The 28000-nt window shown below is 45.8% G+C and overlaps 1 protein-coding gene across 2 annotated transcripts; it reads right to left on the bottom strand.

Annotated features, from left to right (window-relative positions):
• Window positions 1-34: 34 nt before the first annotated feature.
• On the bottom strand, window positions 35-27104 carry RNF128 (ring finger protein 128). Of its 2 annotated transcripts, none has more exons than XM_031504801.3 (7): window positions 26455-27104; window positions 11188-11435; window positions 7133-7204; window positions 6464-6546; window positions 3819-3915; window positions 2825-3002; window positions 35-1449 (listed from the first exon to the last, which is right to left on the bottom strand). In XM_031504801.3, exons 1-7 carry the CDS (start codon window positions 26858-26860, stop codon window positions 1313-1315), a joined length of 1221 nt encoding a protein of 406 aa, XP_031360661.2. In that variant the 5' UTR covers window positions 26861-27104; the 3' UTR covers window positions 35-1312. The 2 variants fall into 2 exon arrangements, with proteins under 2 accessions (XP_031360661.2, XP_031360660.2); XM_031504800.3 differs by lacking the exon at window positions 26455-27104 and adding an exon at window positions 22917-23407.
• Between the last annotated feature and the right edge of the window lie 896 nt (window positions 27105-28000).

Raw genomic sequence — 28000 nt, 5'->3', positions numbered from 1 at the left:
CATGAGAGCTGGTAATATCTTATGTCAGTCAGGATCATCAAAAATAGTGTTTTATTTACATTTACATATTCAAATTCAATACAAATTATGAAATATTTACAACCATTTCATTTGTACTATAGCTAAGAAAATGCATTGCTTTTCCCCCCAGATTCTTAAGTTATTTATTGGAGGCTCTAAGACAAACTCCTACTAAACAATAGAAACTAGTCAAAGATGCAGAGGTAAAAAAATAAAGTGCATTTATAAGATGTCCTTAGTTACCTTTACTGGACAAGGCCAAGTCACTATTGAGGCACACAGTGTTCCTACTTGATCCCATCTCAACTCCACACAGAGGACAGTTTCTCCAACCCCTGTGACACTCACAGGACATCGGTTCTCCCTGCAGCTTGTGCACTTGAGCAAGACAATGTACAGCAACAGTCCAGAATTTTTCAGAGACTGGATCATTTCTGAACAAAACACAGCAAATCCTTTCATAAGAACCTATCTTTTCTTCAGCTGAGTCTTTCCTGAAGTCATCCCAGACTTGCACAAAGCCAGGACTATGGCATATTGCTGGTGCTAGAGATGGTTATAGCTCCTCGAATCACTTGAGGATCTTTCAGACTAACAAACTAACGTTAACAAGGTTTGAAAAGTTCCTGCAGTTGTTCCCTTTGCAACAAGTCAGATTTGGCCTGTCAGCTTGCAGCTCTTTTTTCTTCCCCTTTAGGAATGTGTGGTTGGCAGGCTGGAGTTGAGAGGTAGAGAATCAGTCGGTTACTAGAGAACCAAAGACACTGTGGACAAAATCCAGTTTGACAAGCATTAGTTTGCACTTTCTCCTATCAAATAGTGCATGAAACATTAAATGTCATGTTGCTTTAAACAAAACTGTCTCATAAATATGTATTAGAACAGATCAAAATTAATTTGTTTACAATGAAAATCCACTTGAATGAAAATAACAAACAACAAAAAACCCAATTCAAAACAATTCCCCATGGAGACAATTATGACGTAGAAAATCTCACTTAAACAACTCAAACATGGTAGAGAAGCTTTGCTGAAGATGGAATTTTTGTTTTAGTTAAAATCTGCTGGTTTTCTTTACATTTAAGACAGCTTTATCTGGAGAGTGTTAAGACTCCTGTGGGAAACACAGTTTTAAGAAAGGCAAACAATACAATTACGATTTGGACAAGTCTATTTATCTAAACATTGCCAATGCAGTATTTTCTGCAACAGTCTTGCAACTTTTGGTTTATATGGAATGGCAGTAGGCAGCTCCTTGCAGAAGGCTTGCACCACGTGGCTGGGCATGTTCTTAGAACGTGACTTCACAAACAATTCTGCTTTCACAAACTTGTGTTTCATCTCCCTCAAAACCTGGGTTGTCACCATGTGAAAGGACAGTCACAGTGGAGGGCTGGGACTCTTCACTCACAGGATGCATGTTGTCATCTGTCCAGAAGAAAAGCAAGTCAAGACAAGTTAGAAAGTGCCACAGCCAAGCATTACCGTCCCAAACCAAACCACACAAACTTGACTTGCACAAGTTCAACTGCATTTTCCTGCAGAGATGGAAATCCAAGGCCATGTTCCAACTGCCTCTCTCCTGCTGCCCCTTGTTAGTTTGGGAGCCCATTCTTGCCATTGCCTGTCCTTTGTGGAGATGCTGCTCAGGTCAGCAGTGCTGAGCAAGATGAAGTTGTGTGCATAAGCCACAGAAAGCTACAGAATCCAACTAGGAGGATATTAGCAGGTCTTGTATCTTAAGGCTGCTGAAGGCAGGCATCAAGAGCAACTCCTAGAGTCCAGGCTCAGGGTAAACTGAGGGGGGCCTGTGCTGATTTGGAGAAGGCCCTCTCCCTACAGACTAACCTTGTCTGGCTGATGTCCCTGTGTGTCCTTCCCACTTCAAGTGAGAATACATGAGAATGACCCATGTAATGGAATGACCCAGCATGCCTTGAGTTGCTTAGAGGGATGCAATTTCAATTTCTGATGCTTAGCTCATAGGAAGTGTCCTCTTCTCTACTGGGGTGCTTCAACAGGGCACTCCCAAACACACACCACTTGCTGCAAACTCCTGCAGGAGGCAGGCAGCAAATTCCAAATTTTCCCATCAGCTAGGCTTCCCATGGGAAATAGAGCATCCCCTTCCTAAGACCATGCCACAATTCAGGTGATAGTTACTTTCTTTTGTTTACCTGCAACCTTTTAATTTTTAAAGCCAACAGCAACACTGAGTATGTGTTGGTAAAGCTGAGCACTAAAAAGACATTTTCAATTTGTTTGCTCTTGTTCAAAAAGATAAAGTAGTTGGAAAATCTGATATTCTTTACAAATTAACACTCTCTAAAGCATTCAAGGATGACTCAGCCTGGGCAAATCTGAAATTCAATTGAAGTATCTGTCTTCTCTATCTTGCACCATCTAAGCTAGAGCAAGACTGACTCCCCACAAGTTTTTTCTAAATTACTACTTAAAGCAGACAGATCCAGTAGCAAAGCAACACTCATCCAAATGAAATCTCCAAAGAGACAAAGGGATAAGGGACATCTTTGGAAAAATCTCTTTGCTCTTGAAGTATTAAGCCTCTGGCTTTGAACTATTCTTTCACAGACTTTGGCTTTTAATTCACATTAAGGTTGTGTTTCACTTGGAAACAAAGACCAAGTGTCAGAGCTAAGGGCTAAAACAAAAAGATTAAGATAACCCTGAAAAATAAAGTATTCTAGCCCCATGAGATGCTATGAAGGCAACTCCCCCTAATTCACAGCCTAAGCAGCCAAGTGCAAATGATCTAGCAAGGCAGATGAAACAGTAGACATACTTTCTGATGGTGCCTGTGCCTCCTGAGCAGATTCATCTGGTCCCTGTACAGAATCATATCCAGATGATGCTGTTTCACTAAGATTGTCCTCTTCATTAACTATAGTGACAGTGGATAGAGGTCTTTGGCCACTGGATCCTGGGGCTTGCACAGGCTCAGACTGTGGTTCTACATCCATCTTTGTGAAAAAAAGAGAAAATGGTTAAATTACAGCTTGGCAGGAGGGTGCATCTTTCTGGAAGAACAATGCCAGCAAGGACTGAGTCCAGAGCACTTTTACACAGAAGGAAAAACATGAAATAGAATAAATGCTCTGTTGTTATCAAAGGTGCAGAGGTGAAAACCAGTTACTGCCTAGTTGAGTGGGAAGTTCAGACACAGCTTCTGCATTTTTGCCCAGTATCAGGAAAAGAGTTTTCCTTCTACTCAGTGCAGATCTGCCTCCCCCAGACAAACTCTGGCTTACATTTTAGCTGGTCCAGGCAGCATCAGGCACTAGCAACAGCATCTTCCTCTGGCACTTGCAACAATGAGCAATTACAGAACACATCAAAAACTGATGTAGCTTAAAAAATCATGCAGTTCCAGAAATGTTGTACATGCTAGCACAGTCACTTTTCAAAGGCTCCAGGTACTGAGCAAGTAAGAGAAGCTGGTTTCAAGGACAGTATGAGTTATCAAAGTCTGCCAGAAGATTTGAGAAACACTCTTAGCTGTATGCACAAGAGTTAAGAGTGATTCTTCAGTCAGGCATGAGTCAGCTCTGGCTGACATTCTGCCCAAGCCTTTAGGTGATACCAACTCACACCAGGTCAGCTGCAGGCTTCCCTAAAAGGGAAACCACAATTATTCCTATAGCATCTGGCCACAGACATGGCACACCTGTGCTTATCACCTGCACTCTAGAGGCAGCATGAAAAAGCTCAAGGTGTGGCCACGACACCAGTGTAACACTGCGATTGGCAGCTGCCACCACAGCAGGCTGCTGGCTTACCTCAACACCCAACACTTTGAGGATGTCACATTTGCACAGAGGACATGTCCCATGCTCCAGAAGCCAGGGGTCAATACAGGTCTTGTGGAAGACATGGCTGGGGGAAGAAGCCAACAGGTTAGGTTTCATACTAGGGATATTGCTCATGTGCCAGCTATGAAGGACCCTTTTGTAACACCAAGAGTTTATTCCTTCTAGAATAGATGACCTTATTTCGCCACAAGTTTCAGCTGAAAGTTATGGATCTTTCAACCTGTAGCTGGTTTGTGCCTATTAGTATCCTGATACAACTTGCTAGAATTCAGCATTAACATTTTTGCTACACCTAAACAGTCTAAAGCGGTTTTTCCAAAACTGTGCACAATACATCCCCAGCTGATAATTTAAATTATACAACTATTGACATCTCAGCCTCAGCTTTAAGGTTAACTTCTATCATGCAGATGTAGACAACTAAACAGCATTTGTTTCTGTTGTAATTACACAGGCAAATCATCTCACAGAATTATGTCCTCAAGATAAACTGTACTCCCACCCATCTACTGTGTCTGTGCAATCACTGTGTATTCCAAGCGGATATTTGGCAGGCTGTACACTCAAGAAGGTAAAAATAGCTCAGCCATCACAGATGCAAATGTGTGCTTCTATTAAGACATTCAGTTCCACAATGGGTTTAAATTAGGCCACAGATTTAGAAGGATGACTTGAAATCCTGTGATCTGCCTGTTCCCTCAGCTTGAATTGAAACAGCAAAACAAACAAGCACTTCTCAGTATTAATCAACCTTATTATGAGGTAAGTACAAAGATCACCACATCCAGTGCTCAGCAGCCAACACTCCAGCAGGATCCAAGGATTCTCCAATTCAGCTCACATAATCGGCACTTCCTTCCAGCTGTACCAATGTCATGTTTAGTATAAAACCCGAAACTTTCTGGATACCTGACTATTTTAAGTCCTTGAACTTAATACTGGACTTGTGAACCTCTGCAACCATAAATGGCTTCAGTTTGACTCTCTGGGCAAGAATGCCCTTGGCAAATACCCACACCCCAGGGACTCAGATACCATCAATGTGATTCATAGGAACATTCCTTTGATTGGTTCTTTCATAGATACAGTTAAATGCTTTCAGCAAGTAGGGTCTCAGTACTGAGGTCAACCACCAAAATCAAGCATGTTCTTGCAGTAAATATTAGCTTATAACTCACATGAGGGAGAATTTAATATGGTTGATACTGGCAGATATCACCATTTGTGAAGATTATCAAGTCCATGAGTCATTTTAAGCTAGCGTGCCTCTGAGAGCTACATTTGGGCCACAGAGGAAGGAAACATCACAAATGTATGTAAAAGCAGTCTCAGAGCAAATGCAGTAAATTTGTGTATAAAGAACACAATCAAAGATGTTACTCCACTCTTACCCAAATTAGTCATGCTTTGTTTGCAGGTTCATACCAAGATTAGCAGGGTTTATAGGAAATGAATGAGAAGTCAGGTCTCCTATCAGGCAAAGTGTTTGGAGCCTGTCTACAAATTTCTGTACTCATGGCACTTAGTCCATTACTGAACAAAACTACCCACAAGCATAAACATGACAAGACAACTGGGTAATCATTAACATACATGCCTGAAAGGTTATTCAGTTTGGTTTTTTTTTTTTAAATATTAAGTATTAGATCAAGGGAGTTGGTTGATAACACTTTAGCAGACCAATTTTGTATTAACAAAACAGCTTAGAGGTCCTACTGCCTGGGAGCAGAGAAAGCCTTTGCAAAACTGTAACCTGGTGCACAGGTAACACCAGCTGAGATTTGCCAGTGTTTGCCAGCACTGCTCAGCACACAACAGCTACCTGTTTTTCCATTCTTCAGAATTTCATTTTCCTACATCAAAATGTTTCCAAGTACTTTTTGTAACCCTCCCTGAGGGTCATGACACCTCTTCCTTTGCACAGTTCAGGCAGTTCATGTGGCAACCCTCTGATTTTAGAAGCTTGGCAAGAGCAGTCCCAGTCAGCAGGCAAAGGGGGAAATCCCACAGAACAAGTTTCTTTAAGCCCTGAGGCAGCTTCATTGCTCACCTTCGGAGCAATCACATTAAATCCTTAGTGCTTCGCTACTGGGCTTCCACAGCAACACAGCAGTGAGATAACACAGGAGAGAACTGTAGAAAAATAAACTGCTATAGCTGTATTTTGGTCTCTCAGAGGATGCATACAAGAATAGAAATGCTTTCTTCTAAACTACAAAAGCCAGCATGTTTTAATAAATTTAGCAGAAAACACAACCCTCTTAGTAAACTGTAATTTAAGGGACAAGAAACAGGCAACATTTTGCCAATTACCCGCAAGTTAGTGGCAACATTCTTATACACCAGCAAAGGAAGAAATCCTTAAAAAGTCCTGGCATCCCACTGAGAGACACTGTGGTCTGCCAAATTATGTGTGCCAATCCTCTCACAGGGGAAGTGATGAACACAGGCCATTGGGGCACACTACTGTTGTGTATTCACACATTTTTTGTGGTTTAAAACATTTTTTTTAATAGATATTCAATATATCTCACCGCACAACAACTTGATGAAAGTTTGTTAACAAACATGGCAGAGTTTTGGATAAAGGGCCAGTTTGGAAGACAACTTACTTGCAAGTCAGAACACGCATTACATCATTCGGCTTGTACTGCTCAAAGCACACAACACAGGAATCTCCATCTGGACCAGTTTCCTAAAGCAGTGAAATGAAGTTACAGCTTTAACACACTTTGAAAGCTTCCTCTGAACTCCAGTCAGATTTACTTTATGTAGGGGTCTAGCTAGTGTCATCCATGATGCTCCCAAATATAACCTTATATAAATACACCCCGTGGATTAGTCACAGTCAAGCTGACACTTCAAAAGAAGCATTGAAAGTTTAAACCCATGGTTTAGAATTCCATCTGAAACCATTATTGGATTACTGGAGGCACTAGTGTAGAGGTTTAGAAACTGCTGCCTCCAGTTTTAGTTACAAGAGCAGCTAGGGAAGCTGATTAGATACTAGTTTATGTTTAAGCATTTATATCAGCAATTAGGTCCTCTCACATCAGCAAGACTACAAGCAAGCAGCTAACAAAATAACAAAACAATGTGATTTATATGAATATAAGTCTTGAGGCCTGGAAAAGGACCTGGTCTGAAAGAGGAACTGTCTCTGCCACCAAGAGTTACAGGCTCAGAGAAACTTCTGCATCCTGCTGCAGTACTAGGGAACTCCCCAGGTTTCATGCAAAGGCTGTGCAGTAATGCAGGGGAGATGACAGGGTCAGTCCTACCTTGTCTCCTTCCTTCAGGGTGCGCAGCTGCATCTGTTCAATGGCCTTCTTAGCCCTGGCCCTCAGCCGCCGCTGTGACACAAAGCAGTCCTGGTCAGACACAGCCATTTTTCTATTCATTTACTAATACCTACCCAGGTGCCTACTGCAAGCAAGCAACAGTTTTAAAACCCAGATGTTATTAAAATAAGCCAAGTAAACATGACCATACTATTTGGAGACAACATGAAACTGAGTTTTGGGACATTCTGATGCAGTTCCTGACGGGATGACACACCAAGATGGCACTTACATCTGCTCTGGTTGTAGCTAACCTTTTCACAAAGCACAGGAATTATAAGGGTTTTCTAGTTTGAGAAGATGCAAGATAATACCTTGATCACATTAGACCCAGCCAAAACAAACAGAAGCTTTCAAACTGATTTGGTACAGAAGACTGAACACGGAGTTCAACAATCAATTGTTTTGTTATACTCGCTTTAGGACACCTTCCTACCACAAACATTCTAATGAGAAGCGAAAGATTCTTTACCAATCAGCCCACTTAGCACCAATACACCCTGAACTATTCCTCTGCATCCACTGCTTTACAGCTTGCCTGGCAACTGTTGCTGTCCAGCTGTCACTGCAGTACCTGGAATTGCCCAGGAGCCAAGCTGTGTGTAAAGGTCACAGGTTGGTGCTGTCTCACCGACTCAAAGAACAGGACTGTCCTCTCCCTGCCCGCTGCACTTCAGGCAGCTCTGGCAGCATCATCCCCACCACAATGCTTACCTCAGAGACAGACCAGGCTCAAGTTTAACCAAAAACCCTCTTTCCAATTCCACTGCTCCATGCAGGAGCCCCATGCTGTTGGCTTTCCAGCATTCCATCTCCTTAGGCATTTTAGCTCAGCTTCATGAAACTTTTCCAAGTGCACATGTACAGAAGGACAAGTGGGACCAGGGCTGTTGCTGACACCTAACAATCTTGCAAGGACTGGCCATTCAAGTCTGCGTAAGATTCCTTGTGCTAAAGCAGTTAATAGCAAACAAGTTGATTTATACATTCCCCCTGGGACCCTGCCAAATAGTCCTAGCACAAAATGAGCCATTTTCGTACTAGTATTGGGTTTGTGCCCTAAGATAAGAGTATCCATGTGCATGCTTTAAGAGTTTAATAGCTGGCAGCTACTAGCAACTATCAAGGAAGAGACACACAATCCACAAGTGAAGGGTGAAGACATGCACATTTGTTTAGAAACAAGAACTACTGAGGTTTCCTTGCAAGTTTGTCAAGTTCTGCTGAAGACATCAACATGTGTTTCTGTATGTCACTTATGGTTAACTTTGAAATGATGTTGCCCTTGTCAAGGTTTGAGACTGAAGCCACAGAGCAGCAGCCACATACTGCTGCTTACCGAGGCCCCCAAAAGTCTGAGCAGCAAATGTGGTAACATCAACTGAGCAGGAATGCAGCAATACAAGTACTTCTCATACATGGCCAGAACTGTCACCACTACTTGTTATTAACTGAAAACTAAACTTTCTAGGAATGTACTCCCACAGACAGTATCTCATCTACACATCTAGTCAGGCCAAGCACATTAGACAGGACCCAACTGGCTGCACTGTTAATAATTTACTTGAAACAATATTTTAAGTTTTGCATGGGCACCAGTTTAATTGCTCCTCGTTAAATGCATCAATGACAAAGTCACCTTTAACATTGATTTTGGCAAGTATAGCAGAACACCCCTCCAGGGGATGGAGAAAGGTTGCAGAAGAAGCTTTATGTTGAATAGTCCACCAGGATACTCGAGCTTGGAATGTCAAAGCATTTTGTGAAGCCAGGTTTTTCAAGAGAATGTGAAACATTAATTATGTTAGAACTGTAAAGCCCCGGCACAGAAAAAGCTAGAATAAATAGCAAAGTTGAGAAAATAGAATAAAGATATTACAAAACAGGTCAGGTCCTAGCTCCTATCCAGGCTCTGGCATCCTTACCTTGATGTAGTAAGGTACTTAAATGGGAAAATTAGGTTTGTAGTCACTCAGTCCTAAGTCTTCCTTGTTCAAGCTGCCAATTTTACCTCCAGCCCTTTCTGCATAAGGGTACCTTCCTGGCAACCTGTGAGCACAGTCATGGCAGTGCAGCCCAGACAGCTCTGAAGAAGTTGGGAACTCCTTTTCTCCTGTAAGCTAAGGAAGTTCTTCCCCACAGGCAGCCACAGGTAACTATTGCCATCAAAGCAGTTTTGAATTGTTGTAAGTTGAGCAATTTGCCTCCACCAAAGCCATTAATTAGGTAATTTCTCAGCTGCAACATATAATCTCCATGAAATCAAAGGAAGCAAAGACTTGAGCTGAAATTAGAAACCAGGCCATAGATAACATCATGGGTCATTTTTCTCTATTAAGAAAGGTTACTATATTGAGAACGGAATTTGTCAGTACTCCAATGACTAGAAAGGTAGAAAGCCACCTACCACACTTGCCTCAATTTTCCACCTCCCTGCTCACTGACCTCCCAATGCAGGAAGAGACTGCAGAGGTGGAGACTTGAATTTCAAGCCCAGAAGAAGAGATGCATTCAAGAAGGAACTAGCAGGTTGCACAGTGTAGCTTGCTCAAGAGGAAAGAACTACTCTGGTTTAACTGTTAGATTAAGACAGATGCACTACTAAACTTCTCTTTTCACTTGGATCAGAAGCTGACATGACTGGCTTTTTTCAGTATTCACTCAAGTCCAAGCAATCTGGGTTTTCAAAGGGCTGAATGGCAACAGGAAAGCCACCAGGATGTACCATACAAGCCAGGAAGTTGTTTGACTAATATTCAGTACCTTCTGGAGCCAAAACACTTAAAACTCTCAAACTCTGGATCTACGCTAAAATCCAATCAGCAGCTAACAGGGCACATGGTAACATCACCTTTTACTAGTTCACCTGAACTAACAAGCATTTTCTTGTTATCCTTCACTTACCTAATCACTGTGAGGTCAGTCTGAGATGCCAGGGTATAAAAACTATTGAAAACAATTCTGGATTATCTTTGAGTTTCATCTTCACAGAATAGTATATTTTTATGCCCTGACAGCAGAGACGTTTTCTTATATTCTTGTACTCTACAAAGCACTTCCTGGGGTGCCTTGATTTCAGTTCTGCTGAAATCATGTGGAACTAGCATGTCATTTATCAGTGTTATTTTTTTAATCTGCAATAAGCTCCTTGTGCACATGGAACCCACGACTGCTAGCTAAGCAGAGGGATTTTCCCAGTACCAGCTATCACTGAGGCATTAATAACATCTGCAGTTTCTTGAAAGCCTTATAGCTCACACTTGCACTCTTAAGTACTTTCAAAGCAGGAAATGCTTAAATTTGATTTAATGAACAGTGCATAGGGCACCCAGATTTTCCTGCTTAGATTTATTTAGCATTATTAAATAGAGCTGTGAGACTAAGGTAGATGGCAGAGTATTGAAAGAGGGGATTTATCTCTATCCACAAATGTCAGCAAGAGAACAGCATCAGGTTAGAGACAACTCCACATTTCATCCAGGAGTGGCAATGCTACATCTCACAGGCAGATGACAACTTCCAATATTTCCAGCCTTGAGTCTGTCACTGTAATTCTCAGAAAGCTTTCAGTCAGAAAGCAGCTTTCAACAAGCAGCAGCCTCCCAACCTGTAGCTAAAGTCATGCCCCATTTTGCAGACACACTTCCAGTCACATCTCCTGTTATGGCAAGCACATAGGCAGTGCTATGTGGGAAGGATGAGGGTCAGCTAAAAGCAGTTTAGGTCTCTCACGGCTGCCACTACATCAGCATTAGGGCTACACTGCAGTTCAGGGAATATTTGCAGGAAACACAGCTGAGCACAATCAACTTTCCTCTAAGCATTTTACTCTTGGCTATCCTTTAGGAAAGTTTTAAGCTGTGCAAAGATGTATCTCTTAGCATTTTAAAGATCAAATAAATTCAGTAATTCTGGTATTTAGCCCAAACTTACAAATCTCAAGATCCACACCATGGAGGGATAGGGGTATAAAAAAAGCAATGGCACAAACTCACCTGCTCCCTGGACTGGGCCCTTGCCATAATGAGTCTCCGAGCAGAGTAAGAGACATAGCAGCCCACAGTTGCTGCTGCCACAACAAAAAATGACACAGAGATGAAGAGGATGGTGAAGATATTCATGGAAAGACTGCGCTTTTTGCCCACTTCGATGACCATGGTGACTTTCAAGCCGCTCTGAATCCGGTGCAGGATCTCCATGCCTTTCAGGTTGCCAATCATAATTGCAACAATCTTTTCAGCACCTGCAAAACAGAGGAATCCATGCTCAGTTCCCAGGCACTGTATCAGAGGCGTTGTCTTTGATGTCCTGCTTCAAGTGCTAAAGAAATGGCTGTGGGAAGTTTCTAAATAGTATTTATGGATTTAATATGAGCTGATGGAACAAGTGTCATCACTGTGTGTTTGTCCAGCTGGAAGTGTGCCCCATTACCTATGAGCGGCGTAAGCGAACCACGTTTAGGATTCACTCGCCTCCACAGCATTCCTCACTCCTATATAGGACACAGACTGTCCTATTTTAGACACAACACTTGGGTGATTTACATTTTAGCATGCCTTTGAACTACATGAAGCTAAAAATAAATCATCTACAGAGTAAAGTCACTGGGGATTGTGATATCTGTATAGGGATTGCTCCCGTAATGGATCCAACTCCCCCCCTGCTCCACTGCTGCTTCTTAGCACCTCCTTTCTAAATTTGACAGTACTTTCAAGTACTTCCTCAGACACTGAGCAATCAAAGACATAGATCACCCTTCACTTCTGTATTTTCAGAGGCAATAGAGAAATTATTGAGGGAAATTGCATTGTGAAGTCTGTTTTTATGAGTTTCTACTGCAGATTCAGAGGGAAGCAAATATGAAGGGAGATGTGCTCTGCTTTTAAACAGTTGGGAGCAAGATGCCAAATGCCATCCTGATTTTAACAACAGGGTTTATTGGCTTAATTGAACACTACAACAAGTTAGAGGAACCAAGGTGTTTAAGGTAGGAAGAAATTTCAAGCAACTCCAGTCAAACAAACTGGTTTCCTTTCAGTGACATGCAAGGGCTTGAGGACACTTGATACCGTTCACAGAAACATTAGAAAGTCCCAATATAACAGAGAAGCTCTTAAGAGAGGAAAAAAAGGGAGAACGGGTGATGAGTAAATTATCACTGCTCTCTCTAAACTAAATAGAAGAAAAGCAGATTTGAGACCAGCTAATCAGGAGTCTCACTGCATTAAACCATCACCTGCAGAACATTCACAACAGACATTGCATAGGGGCAGAACAAAGACTGTTACAAAGTGCTATTTTTAGCTAACCCCCGGCCAAACACTCTTTAATGGGAAGACCAATTGTTTTTCCCTTTGCTGAGTTACTCAAGTTATTTCCCTCTGCTGAAAGTTATTCAATTTTCAGCTACCAAAAAACCCTAGGATTGGTGTTAAACCACCAAGGCTGTCATTAGAGAAAGTGTTTATTAGTTTTCCAGCTTGTTCACATAGTGCTTGTGATCCAACACAGCAAGCAACTTTCCTCAGTGGGACAAAACTCGTATTTTATTCAGAAAGCTCCTCGTAAAGGAAACAAAATCACACAGAGAAGAGAAAAAATAAGTCTCCCAGACTGCAACTACTCTTAAGGATGAACTAGGGCTTATACATCACATATAAAATGAACTGGAGTCAGGTGTTAGCAGCAAGCAAAGAAGTCAGAAGCTGAGACTTGCTTTCATAAGCATGGAAGAAAGTGTGGAAGAACAGGCTGCAACAATGAGAAAATAAAAAGCCTGCTAAAAAAAGCAAAAAAGCCCTATTCCCCTATATTTCTGTATGTCACACAGTAAATCTATCTTGTAACCACACATGCACAAGATACAGAATAGCAATTCCTATTAATGAAATGTCACCAACAGGCTGCAAAACCAGTCCAGCAACTAAGCCCTACTTTGTGAAAAAGTTTTACCCTTAAAGAAAGAAACATATTCCATTTATGTTTCAGAGTGCATAGTTCACAAGATGTCATCAGATCACAACTTTAATCCTCACTGACACTTCTCAACCCCAGAGATTCCTGTTGCAATTTCAGCTCTGCTTTAGATGAACACATGTGAGTGGCCAGCTGGTGGCTCTGACACTGGCACAAGGGCAGAAGTGAGTGGCCATTTCCATCAGCACATGTTTGTGACAACTTCTGTGCTTCTACAACAAAGCAAGAGGAACACCCCCACCCAACACTTCCTGAGCTGCTACCTGGGTCCCATTATGACAGCTGCTGAAACATGTTATGGTGGCCTTGAGACCACCAGCCTCGACAGAGGCTCCTGACAGGGCTTGGCCATCATGCAGGAAACAAGGTATTTGAGGGGTGTCTTAGGTTGCAATGAGAGATGTAATCAAAAGTATGTATTCTATTACCAGCTGTTAAAACCAGGTGGGGCAGTGCTCTTCATCTCCTCCACCACCCATCCTTCCTCCAGGAGATATTTTCTACTAATGGGCCATTGTGTCTCACTGCATGACTGAGAAAGTTTCATCATCCCAGGGTGAGATGTTCCAGCTGGGGGAGGAGCCAAGCACTCCTACCTGGATAGAATCTGAGACTTGGAGCACCACAGCCAGCCTGTTCCCACTGGATTCCCAGAGGAAGGCCAGACCCATCTGCACCACCACTGGGCCTTCAGAGGAAAACTCCACCCTTTATAGGATCGCTGCTCCAACAGAACCACAGCTGTCACTGCAGGAGGGCTGCAGCCACCATTTAGTGGGACTGCTGCCACCACCCTGACCCACAGAGTGCCAGGTTGTATCCTAATTCTGTCAGTGCCTTTGTACTACTGCATTTCATTTTAATGTTCCTATTAAATTGTAGTTCTGACTTGGGATCTCCCACTGGTTTGCTGTCAAACCAGCACAAGGGGACATCTGCAGAGGTCCCTCAAGCACAGCAGCTGCTCTCAAGCTTTTCCACACCCAGACTCCAGCAAAGCAGAGGGAAGCCAGCCGTGCACAGGGAAAACCTCACAGAAGTCCAAGTTCTTTGCCCAGGTGTCAGCTTCTGTGGTTCAGCTGAAGCTTCTGGAACAGTTTTTAAGGGACACTAGAAGGTGAAATTAATCTGCTGCCTGTTTAGCCGAGATGGGCTCATTGCTAAACAGAACAGAAGCGAGACCTGTTCAGTTAAACATTGCCCAGCCTCTTTCCTTCCCCATTTCCTGTGAAACTGGAGAGGGAAAGTTACTCAACTCTTTAGGAAAACACAACCTGCCTCTTTGGGCACCTCCCAAACTGTAAGGCAGCAGCTGGTCTGAGGGCAATGGGTTGATGCAGCACACAAACCCCAATGGTTTGGGGCAGGGAAGTGCTGGGGCACAGCACGCTGGGCCCACAAGGAGCAGGCATGACTGGGATCAAAGTTTCACCTTCCTGGAACAGTTTGGCTTAGATGTAGAGTGCAGATGCAGCTATTTATAGTGGTATTAAAATACCTGTACAAAACTCTGCCCTGCAAAGATTTCACTTGTTCTGCCAGTACACTTCTGCTCCTAAACATGAAGCTACAGCTTTGACAATTCAGTAGAGAAACCAGATGTGCAAGGGGGGCATTAACTTTTGCCCAGTACACACCTGCCTTTTCACATTCATTTAAGGTGATTATTGTAATCCAGTGCTACAGTTTTGTGTGCTAGTGCTATCCTGAACCAAGCAAGCTTTAGGGCCTGGAGAACACTTGCCCCATAATATTTAGAATCAATGGTACCTAATCTGCACCTTAAAAATGCCCACTTTTAGCAATACAATCACAATCTATTAATGCATTAAAACACATCAAGGCAAGGTACAGACCTCAAGGCCAAACAAATCCACTGACCAAAGCCATCTCAAGAACTCCAAGTAATTTCCTCTACCCTCACTCAAAACCAATTTCTCAGCTCATTCAGGCATTGCAACCATTTTGTATTGTTTAAAACAAACAAATTCAGCTTCAATTAAGTTATGAAAGACTCCTCCATTTTGGTTTAAAAGCCTCAGTGTAACTTTGGGTAAATTCCATACATCTTTCCTCTTGGACAGCAAGAGCCAAACTTCTCTAACGTCTCTATCACCATTTACCAAGAACAGGATGTAAAACTGATGGACTCTTTTTCTCTTTGGAAACAGACAACAGAGCTACAACACAATTTAGTGAAAATATGAGAGGAAGGCAATAGTTTTGAGGGCATTTTTAAGAAACAAGGTATAAAACATGCTAAGTAGGCAAGTTGTTTCAGAACAAGGAAGAAACTAGCATGCCACACACAGCCTCCAGCATTCTGGATTACCATCATTTTTTTCCCCCCCAGCTTTCTCAAAGTCAGAAGTTTTGCCTCATCTTTAATCAGTGCCCCTTTTTTGCCTCATCTTTCATCAGTGAAATTAAGTGCCCCAGTTTTACCCGTATTGCTGCACCCTGTCCAGAGAGCACCTTGTGCAAACAGTGCCTCTGCTATGGCACAGCCACACTGCTTCTCCCCAGGACCAGCACAGCTCACCCCAGTGTTCCCAGCACTCCACTTGGGAATACCCCCACCTCATTTTTGCTGCTGGTGGGATCACCAGTCCATTTCCAGCCCCAGCTGGCAACCACATAAGCCACCTGCTCAGAAAAGGCAGAATGGAAGAAATTACTTTTAATTTTGAAGTTTCATATATTTATAAAAAATAAAAAGAGAAGGAAAGTGCAGACTTTGGAGTTTGAATTCTCAAAGAATGAACAGGTTCTCCTTAACCACAGCACCAGAGCAGAAATGCTATCTGAAGGTTCTTTCAGGAGATGAAATAAAACTCCAGCCTTGGTGCCTGGATCATTGTTTTTATCTACAAGATACGGTGCTTGCAGCACAGAGCAGTAACAGTTGTTTCTTATGCCAAAGGAGCTAGAGGTATTCCCCTGGCACCCCTCCAACCCCACCATCAGCAAAAAAGGCATTAGGAAATCAAGCTATCTCCTGTTCTTTAACACGAAGGACACTGTCAGTTTACACTCCAACCATTTCGTACCAGTTTAGCACACCTGGCTCCTCAGGCATGTAAGAGGAGTAGCTGATAGCCTATCTCTCATGTTTGGAAAAAACAAAAACACAATGTCTTGAAGATTGCTTATCTCACTGTACTCAAATAGTAAGGAACGGGATTTCTGGTGGCTATCAAACAGGCTGGTACAAGCTTGCTGTTATCTGTTACAGTAGGAGGAAAAATAAACTAACAGTGCACACAGACTGAGCTGCTGTTACCCACCTTACGTAATTCACCTCAGATGACAGGCCAGCACTGCACATTAAAGCCAGCAAGTCTCAGCAGCACACCCCACTCAGGGACACGAGGGCTCTCCCTGGCCTCAGACACTGAAACCAGACCCTGCAGGCCAGCTCTGCTCTCATCCATGGTACAGTGATAAAAAAATAAAGTGCTGATTGCTGTCATCCCCACGAACAAGGCAAAATCTCATCAGGAATATGCTCATGCCCACAGTCATCCTCCATCCCAGACACTGTCAGAGGAAACACCTTTATTGCCCTGTGATAAGCTCTCCCCTTTGCAAGAGGGGACGGTAATTGAACTCATAGTTCAGGAGCAATATAGGCCTGGATAAGCTGACATTGTAGGCTTGTTCCTTCTTCCCCTGCTTTGCATATTCTGCACAAGCATTACTTGGCACCAAGATAAAAAAATATCTTACATTCAGGTTATTTTGCAGTTATTTAAAGCTACAGCCTCTTATGATCTAAACTGTTTGACTGAACTGCCTTTTCCCTCACACTATTACACTTACTATTACTAAGCTTAATTAATTGTACTTTCAGCTGGCTTTACTTGACATATGACACTATGTCTGATCCCTTCCTCCTAAACACACAAGCCTCTCCACATACAGGGGCATGCACTCACACAAAATCATGGAATGGCTGGGGTGGGAAGGTACCTCTGGAGATCATCTAGTTCAACACCCTGCTAAAGCAGGGTCACCCAGAGCAGGTTGCACAGGATCACATCTATACAGGTTTTGAATATCTCCAGTGAGGGAAACTCCACAACCTGTCTGGGCAACCTGTTCCAGTGTTCAGCCACCCTCACACTAAAGATGTTTCTCTTCCTATTCAGATGGAACTTTCTCTGTTTCAGTTTGTGCCCACTGTCCCTTGTCCTGTTCTGGACACCACTGAAGAGTCTGGTGCCATCCTCCTGGCACCCACCCTTAACACATTTGAGTGCCCTGATGAGGTCCCCTCTCAGTATTCTCACCTCCAGCCTAAATAGCCCCAGCTCACTCAACCTTTGATTGTATGACAGATGCTCCAGTCCCTCATCATCTTCACAGGCCTTCTCTGGACTTGCAGTATTCCATGTCTGTCTTGAACCAAGGAGCCCAGATCTGCACACAGAACTCCAGATGAGGCCTCACCAGGGCAAATTAGAGGGGCAGGACCACCTCCCTTACCTCTTCTAATGCACCCCAGAATCCCACTGGCTTTCCTGGCCACAGGAACACACTGCTGGCCATGGACAGGAGCCCACCAGGATATGTGGGGTCTTCTTCACAGAGCGCTTTCCAGCAGATCAGCCCCAGCCTGTATGGGGGTATTCCTCCCCAGGTGCACACCCTTGCTAAACTTCATTAGGCTTTTCTCTGCCCAGCTCTCCAGCCTGTCCAGGCCTCCCTGAATGGCACCACAGTGGAATAAAAGATGTAGAAACCATCCTGCACTCAGTTTAAATAGTGTTATTTGTCAAGTGAATCCAACATTTACCAACCCTTTTTTTCTCACCCCCACTCTCTTTTGAGCCTTAGAGTCTTACATAGATGCTCCCATCCCCCAGATCTTAGAACATTTGCAACATGAAATCATCCTCTAAAACAGCAGCCAGGACAGTAACATTTTTCAAGGGCACAGAAATGAATGAGATCTTGTAGGACAGCTCTCTTCACATGCTGTTTAGTCAGCAGTGCCTGCAAGACTAAAGTACCACCATTCAATCTAGCAAACAACATCTAAACCTCCTGGAGAAACAGCAAGCAAAATTCATAATGAAAATTCTTTGGTGAGTTTACTCAACAGTTTTCAGCAGTTTTGATTTAGTAAATACATTTCTCACCCTCTCTGAATGAGAATGAGCTCACCACTAATACCCCTCACTCCCCACATGCTAAGTGTTCACTGGGAAGAAGTGAGTTTGAGGAAGCTAATGGTAAAATTATGTAAATAGGCACAGTTGCAGCCAGAAAGCATCTGTCTGTGAAAAGATGACAGGTCACACTGGACACAGTGGGGAACTGTGCTGAGCTGGCTGCTGTGTGCTCACCAGCACATTCAAGGCTGGAGGCAAAGAAGCACTGTCATTGTTCCAGTGACACAATGTCCCTCACAATGAAGCCTTGCTACCACAGCTGTCACTTAGGATTTTAATTCATCCCTTCACATTTCAGCAGCCCAGTAAACCTGAAGTGCAAGGGCACTTCACTATTCCAAGCAACCTAAGGGATGATGCCTACCCTGCAGTTTTTCATAGCATAAAGGTACCTAAATTACATTGTAAAGAGCAAGAGCAGGGGACCAGAAGCTGTCAAGAGCACCAGCTAGTCTCATCCAGTTCCTCAATGCCCCTCCTGTTTGCTCACAGACTGTCGTGCTGGGGGCAGCCCCAGTCACTGTCACACCCCACCATCCCCTCAGGGTGGGAGATCAGGGTCCCCAGCCAGACCCACATGCTACAGCTGCTTATCTGAATGCCACTACAGCTGTGGCATTAATTTATTCTAAACCAGGCAGCCAGGAGAACCAAGCCAGGAGTTTCAGCACATAAAGACAAAGTTCAGGACATACACATCAAAAAGCTCTCTCAGATGCAAAGAACTACAATCTCCAGACACCACAGTCTGCAAATACCATCCAGGCACAGCAGATGCATGCAAGGTCCTTCTCAAAAAAGGAACTGTAGGAAAGGCTTAATGATCTGTAAGAGGCTCATCTGACCGTGGCCAAGGAACATAAGAGAGGAAGTGTCTCTAATTAGATCCTCCATCCTCATTCCTCTCCTCAGATGTTCTCAGCACAAGTCTTCATTCACTGCAGAGAGGTGCACTATTTGTTTACACAAGGCTTCCAAAGTCTCAGCACAGCCTGCCTCGGGATTACAATTCTGACTCAATCTTTAACAGTGTTACAGCTCACAACAGCCTTTTAATTCCTTGGCAAAGTTTTAGCTTGTTTCTGAACATCATACCTCCTCACAAAAAGCAGTGGAGCACAACTAGACACTTCTGCTATACACTGTTCTCTCCAAGCATACAGAGGTAAGGCTTCACCTCAGTGAAATTCCTGCAGAATTAAGTTAAGTAGCAGTGCTACATATTTAACCTTTCCTTCCCCTTTTGCCCACTGATGCATGTTTACACTCAAACCAGATCTTGCTCGCCCGACTCACACTGTTCCTGCTTGAGGCAGAATCACTTAGTTGTGTTCCCCCAGAATAAGCCCTCTGCAGATCAGGTGATGAGCTTCTCAAGTCTAGAGTTACACCATAAGAGAGAAACCAAAGAAAATTATCACAGTTGCTTTCTGATCTGCAAAGAATCCTTCACCAGCTGCAAGGAAATACTGAACACCAAAGAATGCTTCCCACGGGCACCACCATGCCCTCAAGCCAAAGCCACCTCACAGCCTGGTTCTACCTTAAGGCAAGATCCACCTTTAACACAAACCAACTCTTGCCCTGCACTTTTTTCCCCACATGCTGCTGGTTTTCTCCAATCAAATGTCTTTTTCAGAAGGTCAATAGAGATTAGAGAGAGGTGCAATTATGAGCACACAGAACTGTACTTTGAAACCCTGCTCAGCCTGACACAGAGCGGTACCATCTTAAAATGTGCACAGCTAAAACTCAAGTTTGCTAATTGATATAGGTTTGTGCTTATAAACCACAAAGTAAATTTTACTTTGGACTCCATTAAATTCTTCACATTCTATGTGTTAGAGATGATTAGGCAGGATTTGATCATATCTGATTTGGCTAGTCACTGAATTCTGTTGTTTTAATTGCCAGAGTGATTTGCTTTTGTTGGGTAGTTTTTGTTGTTTCTTTTTTTTTTTTAAGTTGGAACACCAAAAGGTTATATGGAGCACTGATGCAATGAAGAATTCATCAGACTAAACATGATGATTATAAGAAAAAAAGTCTCTGGAAACAGGATGACTAGGACAAACTGCTGCAAATACAGTCTCAAAACAAAAAAGCTTCTTCAAAAGCCACGCAGGTGACAGCTTCATGCTCCACGGGTGCAAGGGGAGTACTCAGTACTGCTGGTCTAATTCCCCTCACCCCAGCAAAGCCATCTCTTGCTACTTCCCACTGCCTCAGCTTGGAGGAAGTGTTTGATGGCATATGGCCCCAGTCAGAGCAGAAATGAAGCCAAGTAGGAAACCCAGATTGCAAAGTCACCACTGGCACAGCTACAGCCAGTACAGACATGGTGGGAGTTGTAGCTGCACAAAGTCCATTCAATGGGCACGGCCACCTTCCCCCGGCCCCAGGAGAGTCAGAGCACCCAGTGCCACCAAGGAGGCCAGGAGAGGGGAGCCATCCCAAAGCACAGCTCAGCAAAGGGCAGCATGACCAGCTCTTGCCTCCCAAGTCTGAGGGGTAGTGCTGTAGGCTGAGCTCCTCAGCATGACACAGGGAGAGCCTGCACCTGCCAAACCAAATGAGGCTGATGATTGTAGCTTGCTCCATCTTGGCTGTGCCGTGTTCAAAGCCTGCAATGTTTGTCCAGTTGGACCAGAGAGCACTGGCCCCCAGCAGGGGCAGAGGCAGGGGTGGCCCAAGCACAGTGGGCCACCAAAGCCCCCTAAGCAGAAGGAAGAGCATTGCTATGGGAAGGGCCAAGAACAGGATCTTGCAGACAGACACAAGGATAGAAGAAGAACTCAAGTCCAGAGAATAAGAAAAGGAAGGGTGGAACAGGAAAGAAAGTGAGGGACTAGAACAAGGACAAGCAATAAAAGCAACAGCAGCAACAAGCTTAGCCCAAGCCTAGCTTAGCTTAACTGTGTTATGACATGGCAAGGAAGACTCAGGCAGATGAAAGAAATGGTTTGACAGAAGCTGTCTTCTCCAAGGAATCCCTGTCCTATTTGTCTGAACTGTGCAATTCAGCTGGGAAGTTTCAACATACCCTCGAGTATCCATCCCATCATGCAGAATAATCTGGACAGTTAGAGCCACTCTGACATAAATGCCTCAGCAGAAAGCTTAAGGACATCATAGGAAAGGAGGGAGCTCCTCTTGGAGAAAACCCTGCCAAGAGCCTGTGGCTCATTTTGAGAGGCAGCTCCCAGCAAGGTTAAGATGCTGTAAGTCTCCCAGCAGCCAGGATGGAGGAGGGGCAGGAGCACATGGTCCTTCCCCTCAAGAACAGGTTCAGCAGTGACCTACCCCGGCTCCTCCAAGAGCTGCAGGATTAGGCAGGCACAGAGTGAACAGGGCTCAGGGCAGGGACGCTCTGTCAGTTCAGCAGGAGGAACTCGCCCAGCAATAGTCAGATCTCAATAGCATTTGTCAGCTGATGATTTGATTACATAAGAAAGCCTTGCCTCAGAAAGGCCAGAGCCTATCCAGACTGTATGTTTTGAATTCTTAAAGCAGAGTTAGCAACAGCCCTACAGCTCATTAAGACAGCAAACCTCCAGAGGCAACTACTGTTTTCTTGTCTCACCAAAACACCACTGCTAACAGAAATGCTCTCCAAACCTTCTAAGAGGATTGCTGCAGGGATATAATTATATTTCAAATCACTCAGAGCTTTAAGACACAGTATTCATTTTCATTGTTCAATTTCTCTCCAGAAGATGGGGTTTCCCAAAGCAGTATCACTTGACAGAACTCCAACACACCCATGAGCGTGCGTATCTGTCCAACAGCTGGACAGAGTCACCAAAGCCACTCACCCTGTCACACACAGGACACCTTCTTGTGCTGTCACCAGAAGGCATTTACACAGCTTTTAGCCTAGGTCTGTTTCTCGGGTAACATTAGCCTAAAACACAGCCAAATCTCATTCTTCATTTGAAAGATGTGCAGGTCAGGAAAAACCTTCCACTAAGTAGGGAACTTTCTATAGCAAGAGAAGAGGAGCTCTGTTATCAGCCGGTGAAAACTGGAAAATAAAGACCTTCAGCTATTTGCATTAGAAGAGGCATTTTGCTGCTGAAAAGTTACCTACAGAAAAGTGTCATACTTCGCTTCTGTCTGAGCTGGTTAGTGTGCAGGGCATAGGGAGAAACAGCACCTGAGCATGGAAACCCAGCCTACTTTACAGCCCATAATGAACTCCACAGTTTTAACAGGCATTAAAAACCTCAGCATCCATCACCTCTGGCGACTACAGGCTCAGGCCAGAAACCCAGGGCCCGGCCCAGTCCGGCCGGAGCCCAGTCGTCCTCAGCCCCAGCAGCAACCGCAGATTTCGGACACGGTTACTCATTAATCAGAGAAAAAACAACATCATCAGCGCCCGAAACAGCGCTGGCCAGTCCGGGCAGAAACTCCCGTGGTGCGGAGAAGCAGCGACATTGCCGCTGCTGCCGAGGAGCCGCGCCGGGATGCGCCCCGCTCCGCAGCCCCGACACGGGAGGGAGGGAGGGGAGGGCCGGTCCCAGCGCGGACCGCTCTCCGTGCGAGCCCCCGCCGCCCCCGGCGCTCACCGTGGTGGGACATGGGCAGCACCTCGTTGCCGGTGCCGCGGTAGTTGTAGATGACGGCGGCGGCGGCGCCGCGCCGGGCGGCCAGGCGGATCTTGTCGGCGAAGGAGCAGCCGCCGCCGCGCTCGATGAGGGCGAGCCAGCCCGGGGCGCCCGCGGGGGCCCCGCTGAAGTTGGTGAGCGCGCTGCAGGCATTGAAGGCGTCGGGGCTGTCGGGCAGCACCAGCAGCCCCTCGGCCGGCTGCAGCGGCGAGTCCAGCCCGTACAGGCCGCTCTCGCCCGCCTCCCAGCCGCTCCGGTTGCGGTCCACGCCGTTCTCCCACGACACGTTCAGCCAGGCGGTCCACGCCGCTGCCGCCGCCGCCCCGCGGGGACCGGGCGGCGGGACGGCGCAAAGCAACGCGGCCAGCGCCAGCAGCGCGGCCCCCGACGGCATCCCAGCACGGCCCGGCCCGGCCCGGCCGCCTAAAGCCGCCGCCGCGGCTGCCGGGGGCGGAGCGGGGCCGCCCCCGCCACGGCCCGCCCCCAGCACGGCGCGGGGCCGCGCAACACCGAAACAGCGCACGGCACCGCACCGCACCAGAGAACCACCGAACCACCGAACCGCACCAGACAACCACCGAACCGCACCGCACGGCACCACCGAACCACCGCACGGCACCACCGAACCACCGCACGGCACCACCGAACCACCACACGGCACCACACGGCACCGCACGGCACCGCACGGCACCAGAGAACCACCGCACGGCACCAGAGAACCACCGCATGGCACCAGAGAACCACTGAACCGCACCGCACGGCACCGCACCACCGAACCACCGCACGGCACCAGAGAACCACCGCACGGCACCGCTCATCACCGCACGGCACCGCCCGCCGCCGCGGAACCCCGCCGGGACGGATCCCCACCGCTGCCCGGGAAGTGCCGCACCCGGGCGTCCCCCTCGCTGTGTTCTGCCCAGTGCGCCACCAAGCCATCTTTCTCCCGAGGGGATGCGGAGGGTCACCCGCCGGGGCCACCTCTCAAACCTGATGGCTCCTCCTGACATCACCTCTCGGGGTGATGGGTGATGCCCCGCGTGCCACCCAGGGAGGGCGGTCACCTCCTCCATCTCGTCCCGGCACAGCGGCTTCCTCCCCCAGCCCGCCCCATGCCCGCGGTGGACGGAGCAGCGGGGGTGGGCAGCGGGACTCCTGGAAGATGCCGATCTCCTGACACTCCACAGCAGCCCGGAGACACAGTGGCACCAGCACAAGGTGCTCAGCCGTGAGCCAGCCTGCTTCCAGCAGCTGAATTCATGTTTGCTGAATACTCAGCAGCATAGTGTCAGTCCTGACTGATCTTGTGTTACGAAATTCTGGTTTGGCACTGTTCCCTCTCTGGACTGGCCATTGCTGTCCCGATCATTTGACAGATGCTACAAACCTTCCACTTCAAACTGCAACCCCTTTTTGTACTTCTATATTACTTGTGTTTACATCATTAATTATTATTTGATATATGGAACTCACAATAAAAAGTCCTGTTTCTCCAAGGCCCTGCAGTTATTTTTGGGGCAGCCAGTTTGTATGCACCAGTCCCTTGCTCCAGCACTTACACACTTTTGCCAAGTTGTCCTGCATCACACAGTGCAGAGTGCTGGCAGAGTCATTGCAACCACGAGTATGAAAAGCTGTAGAGCCCTGCCAGGGAATTAACAAAGGAAAATAACATGCGAAAGAACATTTTTAGCTCTTCTCCAGAGAGACACTCTTTTGACTGAGAGGCCTTGCCTCCTATCAGCTGCTCTGCGGGAATCACCCCCAGCCCTGGGAGCCTTTCAAACACATCCCAAACACCCACATAATTACGTACAGGCTGGAGCTCTGCGTGAGAGCCCATCACTGAGAAAGCAATATTCCTGGGCAGTGATTACATGACCTAAGATCAGCTGCTGCCTATGCAAGCACCAACAAAACTAGTGTAAACACAGAGTTCAACCCTTTCTCATACGAGTCAGCACCACTCAGTTTTTGCCCCAGACTTTGGGCTGATTCTGGGCCTGTGTGCCTGATAACCAGAATGTGTCATCTGTCTGTGGTGCCCATTGCCTTTCCCTTCCCTGTGCTAAGAGCAGCACACTGAGCATTACACGGCTAAACCCAGCTCTGCTTTGAATCCCTCCTGGGGACAGGGGCTTTGGAACCAGCCCACTCCCCAGCCCACTCCCCAGCCAGCCTTCAAAAGGTGCTTCAAAACCAACCCCTCCAACAGCATCCACCCTGCCAGCACAGCAGCTACAGGTTTTGGCAGTTCAGTATCACAGGGAGGTTGGTTTGGTTTTGCTACTGCAATATCAGCGTGAAGAACAAAGTAACAAAGAGCAGACGAAGCAGTTTGCTCAAGATCAATATTGCTTTCTAAGTGAACACTTTTGTCCTAACCTAAACCTTCATTTTCCCATTCCACATCTAAGTAGACAACTTATTTCAACAGTAGTAACTCCAGCTATAATGAGAAGTAAATCCATAAGCAATCAGAGAGTGCTTTTGTTTTGAAACCTGTTACATGTAGGGGCAGAGAAAAACTTAACACACCTCTGAAAATACAACCAAGCTTTATGCACTCAAGAGCAGCCAATCTGCTCAGACTAAAATGCCTACAAAACTTTAAGGATGTTTAGCTCTAGCATTTTCACGCAAACAAAACTGAACCAAAGCCAAATGTTGGAACCTTCTCAGAATACAAAATGTCATACAGATCTGGGGATTTTGAGCATTAGGCTTAGCCACAGTCTCTTACACATGCATGCATTACAGTATATCATATGATTAAAAAGCACAAATGAAGAAATGCGAAGAATGCTTTGAGAGCAGCCCTGAGAAGGATGGGTGATGGAAGGAAGGGTGGTGATTGAGGAGAAGCTCAACCAGCCTTGCTTGGTTTGGCAGGGAAGCCAGTTGCAAGGGAGCAGCCGTCCCTGTGCATCCTCTGGGCCAGTGAGGAGTGGGTCAGGTGGCTGGGAATCCCCAGCACAGCTGATACATTTTAAAATCCACACATGATAGTTGTACCTATTTGAAGCCACATATCTCACACTGAGAACTTCCTGACTCTCAGAATTAGGAAAATTCAGGGGAAAAAAAAGAAGATCTATCTTGCAATCTGCAAAGCACATACCTATGCTGCAGACACCTGTAGGTTCATTTGTGTCCTCTCACCTCGAAAAATACCCTGGTGCCTTCAAAACAACCACTAAGCGTTGCTCCTCATCACTGTCTAAATTAATTTGCAACTTGTACAGGTAAGAACCAGGACTAACTTCAGACACTCAGCCCTTTGCCTGCACTGCAGCTATCAGAACGTATCAGCAGGGTCTTGCTGACTAAGCACGGAAGTCAAGACTTAAATTGCATAACATGTTATTTTTCTAATTGAATCTCTTGATCAGAACAACAATCACCCAAAACCACCCCTGATTCCTCAGAGCCTGGCTGTGGTGCCCTGAACCCAGCTTCAGAGGAAGAAAAGACAGAGTGCCTGCACCCTTTCACTCACCTTGATGCGCCATCAGGAGGGTTTTGTTGCCTTTGCCCCGTGAATTATAGATCACGGCCGCTGTTGCACCCTTTCTGGTTGCCACCTGAATTTTTTCAGTAAAACTGCAATTGCCTCTTTCAATCAGGGCTATCCACGGTGCTTTCATGACAGTGAAGTTGGTATTTTTGTCGCAGGCATAACGATCAGCAGATACTGGAATGCCCACCACCCCCTGAGCACCAAGGTAAGGAGAATTAAAGCCATACAGGCCACATTCACAGTGCTCAAACGCAGTCGTGTTGCTGGTGCTGTTGAAATAGAATAAAGTGAGAGAGGCCATCACAGACATTGCCTCCGTGGTGTGGACTGAAATTAAAAAATCCACCAGGAGAAAGAGAAACCAGAACTTCTCGACTCCCTTCATCGCTTCTTCCCAGCAGCAGGAAACGGAGATGTCCAGGGGTATTTTCCGCTGCTGGTGAGCACAGTCCGAGCTGGGAGCGCTGCCGGGTCCCAGCGGGAACCTGACACCAGCCAGGTGAGCCCCGCGGTGCCGAGCTCGGCCGAGCCCCGGGACACGCCCGCCGGGCGTAGGGCAGCGGCGCGGGAGGAATGTCCTGCGGCCCAAACTTCCTGCTGCTGCTGCCACACAACGCCTGTCCTCCTCCTCCTCCTCCTCCTCTTCCTCCTCCTCTCCCGGCACAGCACAAATTCCACCTCCCTGATGCTTCCCCAGAGAGCGCCCGGGCGCCCCGCTCCTGTTTCCACCTGAGTGTCACCGCAGAGGAACAGGTCATCTTTCATGCAGTTACATAAGCCCGCGGTTCTCACTTCATGGTGAATCTGTGATGCAAATGGCCTTGTTAAGAAGGTCAAAAGCAAAGGGAATGTATCCGTAATTATTAGAAAAATCACCCTTCTTCCAGGCAAGGTTAACCAAGTAATTTCCTGCATTTCTCCTTTTCAAATTCTTTCAGTCATCTACGCGGAGAGGTCCAGCTTGTTCTGGTGCTTTTCATGAACTGCATGTGCTCTTGATTGATGCACCAATGCATGATATGTGGAATCATCTACACTGAACTCAGAAACAAACTGCTTCTGTCAGACCATTTTCACCAGATCACTCAGATGTCCACTGAGAGGTTGGAATTATTATCACACAACTCTCCACTTCTGGCTGCAGGCTCTGGAAATTCATTCTCTGGATTCAATCAGGCTTGTATTCCCTAACAATTCCTGGTATCCCTTAATGTTTTCTTAGCATAGAACAGTAACAATGGAAACCTTACCCATGACACAACTCTCTAGTCCAGCTGGAAAAGAAAGGACAAGCTGTCAAGTTCTCAAAATCTTTGTCCTGGTTTGCTGCAAGAGTGTGCACACGCAGTGTGGAAAGGCAAGAGAAGCTGCAGTTGGTGGCACATCTTGTGACAGGAACTTGAGCTAGTTCTCCAGAAAAGGGTCTTAAAAAGACCAAACATCACTGTGGAGAAGATTCTTGGAGAAGCCAAACAGCTTTTCAGATGTGAAATGAAAATGGAAAGAAACAATTGGAACATTATGT

Source organism: Lonchura striata, chromosome 4A (assembly GCF_050655825.1).
Source record: "Lonchura striata isolate lonStrDom1 chromosome 4A, ASM5065582v1, whole genome shotgun sequence".
Taxonomy (NCBI): domain Eukaryota; kingdom Metazoa; phylum Chordata; class Aves; order Passeriformes; family Estrildidae; genus Lonchura; species Lonchura striata.
The sequence above is the reverse complement of the archived record's forward strand: the minus strand, read 5'-3'. Positions and strand labels throughout refer to the sequence as shown.

Bases quoted from the DNA above. Each gene is read 5' to 3' on its own strand.
- RNF128 (XM_031504800.3), bottom strand. From the start codon at position 23,349: ATGCCGTCGGGGGCCGCGCTGCTGGCGCTGGCCGCGTTGCTTTGCGCC. The intron at 3,003-3,818 runs GTAAGCCAGCAG...TTTTTCACAAAG, and splicing joins TCAAAGTGTTGGGTGTTGAG to ATGGATGTAGAACCACAGTC. The intron at 1,450-2,824 runs GTATGTCTACTG...TCTTCTGGACAG, and splicing joins GGCACAGGCACCATCAGAAA to ATGACAACATGCATCCTGTG.